This window comes from Microtus ochrogaster, chromosome 19 (assembly GCF_000317375.1).
Source record: "Microtus ochrogaster isolate Prairie Vole_2 chromosome 19, MicOch1.0, whole genome shotgun sequence".
Classification (NCBI taxonomy): domain Eukaryota; kingdom Metazoa; phylum Chordata; class Mammalia; order Rodentia; family Cricetidae; genus Microtus; species Microtus ochrogaster.
In genome coordinates this window covers 58,752,477-58,759,075 of record NC_022021.1, presented here as the reverse complement: position 1 = coordinate 58,759,075, position 6,599 = coordinate 58,752,477, and the positions used below count along the sequence as shown (strand labels likewise).

The following is a 6,599-nucleotide window of genomic DNA, read 5'->3' as shown; positions in this document are numbered from 1 at the left end:
GCTGTGGCTTTGGAGCCTGTCCTGGAACTAGCTCTGTAGACCAGGCTGGTCTTGAACTCACAGAGATCCTCCTGCCTCTGCCTCTGCCTCCCGAGTGCTGGGATTAAAGGCATGCACCACCATCACCCGGCTAAACATAGATGTTTTAAGTACTTTTGTTAGAGTCCTTAGAATGTACCCAGTAGTGATAGAGCTTAAATTGTTGTGCTATTTTCCTTTGTTTCTTTTTTTGAGAAATACCTATACCGATTTCCGTAGTGGTGCCACCAGCTCACATTGTCACCAGTTAATATGTAAGGGTCGTTTGTTCTCTTGATAGTCATTTCCACTTGGATGAGATAAAATTTGAAAGTAATTTTAATTTGCATTTATCTGATAGCAAAGGATATTGAACACTTTTTAAGTTTCTTAGCCATTTTTTATTCTTTGGGGGATGATCTATTCAGTTCATCATTACCCATTTATTGATTTGAAGCTTGTAGGGGTTACTTAACATTTGAAAATTTTATCTTCTAGATAATAATCCCTCAATTGGTATATATCTGTCAGACTCTTTTCTTTTTCTTCATTCTGTAGGCTGTTAAAAAGCGTTGTTGTTGTAGGAGGCCACTTGTTCATTTCATGGCCGCCCAGACTCCTGAAATAACCATGTAGAAACTGTATTAATTAAATCACTGCTTGGCCTATTAGCTTTAACTTCTAATTTGACTAGCTCTTACATCTTAATTTAACCCATTTCTATTAATCTGTGTATCACCATGTGGCTGTGGCTTACCAGCAAGGTTCCAGCTTGTCTGTCTCCAGCGGTAATTACATGATGTCTCCTTACTCTGCCTTCTTTCTCCCAGCATTCAGTTTAGTTTTCCCTGCCTATCTCTGTTCTGCCCTGCTATAGGGACCAAAGCAGTTTCTTTATTCATTATCTACATATACATATACACATACAGAAGGACTTCTACACTACCTTGGAACTTCATGTAGTTGTGAATTCTTGGAGTGGTTTTCTGTATTACCAGATCTTAAGGCAGTTGCAAAGTTTCAGGTTTTACACTAGAGACTTGACTCATTTTCTAACTCATTTTTGTGCAGTGTGAGATATAATGGGCCTATATTCTACATGTGGATATCCAGTTTCTCTTAACATTGCTTGTTCAATAATCTTGTCTTCCAATGTATGTTTTGATAGCTTTGTAGGAAGTTAGGTAGCTATAGTCATGTGGATTTATTTCTGTGTTTTCTGCTCTACTACATGGTTTACATGTCTGCTTTTGTGTCAGTACTATATAGATTTTGGTACTATAACTACTTGTCTGCTTTTTGTATCAGTACTTTATGGATTTTGTTACAGTGGTTCTATGAGAACATGTATTATGTTGCCATAAGCATTGTTCTGTCTACTTAATATTGCTACATTTCAGTATAAATTTTAGGAAGTTATTTGTCTAAGTCAGTGAAGATGTCATTGAAATTTTGATGAGAATTGTGTTTCCTCTGTAGGTACTTTAGAATTACAGCCATTTTGTAAATGTTCTGCCACTCTCTTGACAGTTGTCTGTATATTAAAGCTTTCATTGTAGAGGTCTTAGATATTTACAAATTTTCTATGTTGAACCAACATTATATCCTTTGTAGTGAAATGAACTTGGTCATGGTGTGTCCTCTTAAGGTATTCTTGAACTAGAGTTGAAAATATCTCATTAAGAATTTGTTTGTATGCTCCTGAGGAAAATGGGTCTATGACCCAATGCTTGAAGAACCTGTGATATTACTACTGTTTCCTACCCTCTCAAAGACTTGTGTAGAATAACTTTTAAATGTAGCAATTTATGAGATTATGCCTACATTCCTCTGTATAATTAATGTCACTCTGTTGTTGGGGGTTTCCTGTCCTGCCCAGTTCCTGCAATTGTTAAGTCCCAAATAAATCACACAGAGGTCTACATTAGATATAAACTGATTGGCCCATTAGCTCAGGCTTCTTATTAACTCTTATAACTTATATTAGCTCATTATTCTAGTATATGTTAGCCACATGGCTCGGTACCTTTTTCTGTGAGGCAATCACATCTTGCTTCTTCTGTATCTGGGCTGGGACTCCAGAGGAATGGGTTTCCTCCTTCCCAGAATCCTCTTGTTCTCATTGACCCGCCTCTACTTCCTGTCTGGTTATCCCACCTAAACCACCTATACTTTCTGCCTGGCTACTGGCTAATCAGCATTTATTTAAAATATAATTGACAAAATACAGACCATTCTCCCACACCATCACTCTACTTAGGATACACTAATACGTTTATTTTCTTAAACGACAAACATTTTTTTTGAGCTAGATGAATTTTATCAAGCATGCTATGCTGTGTAACATGACTATGAAGACCTGGTTAACTCCTTGAAATAAGAGTTATGCTAAGCTCTCATCATAACTCTACAAGCATGAGGGAAGGGCATCCCAAAGGCTATAAAATAGGAGTAACTTTGGCCAGGATAAAAATGATATATTGTAAATTAATCAATTTAACTTCTAGGCAGCTTTTCTTTTGCCTATTTTGGCTCATATGATGCGGGATGGAATAACTGCTAGTCGCTTTAAAGAACTGCAGGAACCAGAGTGTATTATTGTAGCCCCAACTCGAGAACTGATTAACCAAATTTATTTGGAAGCCAGAAAATTTTCTTTTGGGTAAGTACATCTGGAATGCTACTCTTAAAATAGTTCTTAGAAAGTTTCTCAATTATTTGTGAACTCAGTAATAATATACTCGTGTAATTTTTAGTATAATTAAGTGAAGCATATTTTCTTATAATTCTTGTTTATAGAATCCTTTTTATTTTTAGAAGTAAAATTAGATAACATGTAAAAATAAGAAAATATAATGATATTCAGTAGCTTGTCTTTTCTGATCTTAAGGATTGAATCAAGCACCTAACACATGCTAGGCAAGTACTCTGTCACTAAGCTACATCCTTTTTTAAATTTTGAAATGGGAGCTTACTAAGTTACCAAGCTTAGTCTGAAATTGAAATTTTCCCTGTTTCCCAGGTAGTCAGATTATAGGTATCTGCCACCACACCTGGCTTTTTTGGTAGTTAAGATATTTTAATATGTTATTTCTGCATTTATTTATGAATATTTATTGTGTGTGTTGTGGAGGTTAGAGGGCATCTTGGAAATGTCTATTCTCTTCCCTTTTTACTACGTGGATTCCAGGGATCAATTCAGATCTTTCAGCTTGAGAGCAAAGGCCTTTTCCTACTGAGCCATCTCACTGGCCCTTCAGGTAATTTATAGTGTATGTTTAAAAATAAATTTGGATGGGGCTGGAGAGATGATTCAGAGGGTAAGAGCACTGATTACTCTTGCAGAAGACATTTGGCTCTCAGCACCCACAGGGTGGCTCACAACTACCTGTAATTCCAGCTCTGGGGAATCTTTCTTCTGACGTCTGCTGGCACTACACACATGCAGTCCATACATAACTCAAGCAAATACACATGCATAGAAATATATACTCTTTTAAAAACTTTAAAGAGGCTCACAAAAGGAACTTTGAATGTTCCTGGTAATTACCTACTTTTAGATTTACAATGTGGAAGATTTCTTTTGTACAATCAAATTATATTTTAATGACTTTAGGCTGGTTTGTATATATATGCAATCTTTGGATTGTTGTAAGTAAAAGCATAATGAATGTCTTGCTGTATAAAGATTTTATGGGGACTGGAGAAATATGACATAGTTGGTGAAAGTGCTTCTTATGTGAGCATGAGGATCTTAGTTCAAATTCCTAGCTCTCATGTTAAAGGTGGGTGCAGCAGTGTGCATCTGTTAGTGCCAATGCTGGAGGGTGGGCTTGAGACAGCTGACTCCCAGGGCCTTGTTGGCAGCCAGTCTAGCTGAACTGGTAAACTTTGGGTCAGTGAGAGATCCAGTCTCAAAAAATAAGGTACAAGGAGTCTCTGACTAAGGGAAATACCTGACTTTGACCCCTGGCTTCTGAACACACACACACGCATGCTTGTGCATGTGTGCCTGTACACATACACATGGAGGGGCAGAGGGGGTAATTTTTATGGTTTTTAATTTTTATCAAGTGATACAAAGGTTTGCTTTTTGCTCAAGCTGGCTTTGAACTCCTAGCTGAAATGATCATCCTACCTCAGCCCTCAACCTTCTGAGTAACTGGGACTATGGATGTGTACCTCTTTATTCAGGTTATTTATTCTCTTTAAAGCATCTGTGGAGTGACATCAATTTTAATTTTAACAAGAATTTATTTTAAAGCTCACACTAACATATGTTTTTATCAGTCATATATGAGTTCAGTTTCACTTTACTCTTATAGACATTTGGTGTTCTGTTATCTCTTGATGCCTGACAACTTATTATAAGGCCTAGATAGTTAATAAGTGTCATGCCACCTACTACAGAGCTACTGTACTGAAAATAGCCTGGCATTGGCATTAAAACAGACAGGAAGACCAATGGAACTGAATCAAAGACCCAGGTATCAATCCACACACCAACGAACACCTGATTTTTGACAAAGAAGCAAAAAATATAAGATGGAAAAAAGAAAGCATGTTCAACAAATGGTGCTGGTATAACTGGATATCAACATGTAGAAGAATGAAAATAGACCTATATCTATCGCCATGCACAAAACTCAAGTCCAAATGGATCAAAGACCTCAACATAAAGCCAGCCACACTGAACCTATTGAAGAGAAAGTGGGAAGTACACTTGAACGCATTGGCACAGGAGACCACTTCCTAAATATAACACCAGTAGCACAGACATTGAGAGAAACAATAAATGAGACCTCTTGAAACTGAAAAGCTTCTGTAAAGCAAAGGACACGGTCAGCAAGACAAAATGGCAGCCCATAGAATAGGAAAAGATTTTCACCAACCCTGCATCAGACAGAGGGCTGATTGCCAAAATATGCAAAGAACTCAAGAAATTGGTCATCAAAAAAAGAAATAATCCAATAAAAAATAGGGTACAGATCTAAACAGAACTCTCAATAGATGAATCTAAAATGGCCAAAAGACTTAAGGAAATTCTCAACACTCTTACCCATCAGAGAAATGCAAATCAAAACAACTGTCTGAGATTCCATCTTACACCTGTAAGAATGGCCAAGATCAAAAACACTGATAACAGCTTATGTTGGAGAGGATGTGGGGTAAAGGGAACATTCCTCCATTGCTGGTGGGAGTGCAAGCTAGTACAGCTCCTTTGGATTACACAAGAAAATTAGGAAACAACCTACCTCAAGACCCAACAATACCACTTTTGGGTATATACCCAAAGGATGCTCGATCGTACCACAAGAACATGTGTTCAACTATGTTCATAGCAACATTGTTTGTCATAGCAAAAACCTGGAAACAGCCTGAATGCCCTTTGACTGAAGAATGGATAAGGAAAATGTGGTACATTTATACAATGGAGTACTACACAACAGAAAAAAAATGATGACATCTTGATATTTGCAGGCAAATAGTTGGATCTAGAAAGTATCATATTGAGTGAGGTAACCCAGGCCCAGAAAGACAAATATCATATGTACTAACTCCTAAGTGGCTTTTAGACATAAAGCAAAGAAAAACCATCCTACCATTCACAATCCCAGAGAACCTAGATAGCATAAAGGACCTTAAGAAGAGACATAGATGTATCTAATCTACACGGGAAGTAGAAAAAGAAAAGATCTCCTGAGTAAATTGGGAGCATGGGACCGTGGGAGAGGGTAGAAGGGGAGGAGAGAGAGAGAAGGGGAGGGGAGCAGAGAAAAGCTCAATAAAAAAAAAAAATGTCATGCAGTTTCACTGTGTGTTTCTAGCGTGTTGTCTCTTAGGGGATACCAGCTGAGTTTGTAGTGGTTCAGTGAGCTGGTTGTGCTGCTGCCTGTAGAGATGCTTATCTCTCATTAGGAAATGGCAGGCGATTTACTCTAGATTAAGTTCTCAGTGAAAGAGCACATAGGAAGCTGCAGTAGTTTTATAAAATAGCAGTCTCAGAAATCACACACTGTAGTCTATTACATTGTAGCAAGTATATCATTAACTAGTCCATTATCAGAACTGGTTATATAATTAGGCTATAACAGTCTGGAGCTCGAGAAGGTCCTGCCCTTGATCACACTGCCCAACTATACTGACCCTAAACAACAACAAGATGTATGAGATAAGAATGGTTCGTTTTCTGAATTAAACCTCCTCAAAATATTTCTGTGGCCTGCATCTATGACCTTGCTGCTGCAGAGACCTTATTGAAGTCCACCATCCATGCTGCCACTTGAAACCATGTGGAAGTCGATGACCCATGCTGCTGGCTACTGTGGGCCAGGAAGCTTCTTATGCTGAGGTATCGATGACCACAGAGTCATAACTAAGAATGACAGACACTGAAGGTTTCTCTGATAACCACCGTCCCAAAGGAAACAGTCCAGACTCGAAGCTATAAAGAGAGTCCTTAAAAACTGATAAAGATGCTAAAATGTAGGCCGGGCGATGGTGGCGCACGCCTTTAATCCCAGCACTCGGGAGGCAGAGGCAGGCGGATCTCTGGGAGTTCGAGACCAGCCTGGTCTACA

The 6,599-nt window shown here is 38.3% G+C and overlaps 1 protein-coding gene across 1 annotated transcript in view; it reads left to right on the top strand.

The window, feature by feature from the left end:
* The window catches only part of Ddx4 (DEAD-box helicase 4), a 59,837-nt gene that overhangs the window by 38,347 nt on the left and 14,891 nt on the right, over window positions 1-6,599 (top strand). Inside the window, exon 16 of the mRNA XM_005356801.3 lies at window positions 2,526-2,680. Within this exon, the coding sequence (XP_005356858.1) occupies window positions 2,526-2,680 (155 nt within the window). The remainder of the gene's footprint in view (window positions 1-2,525; window positions 2,681-6,599) is intronic.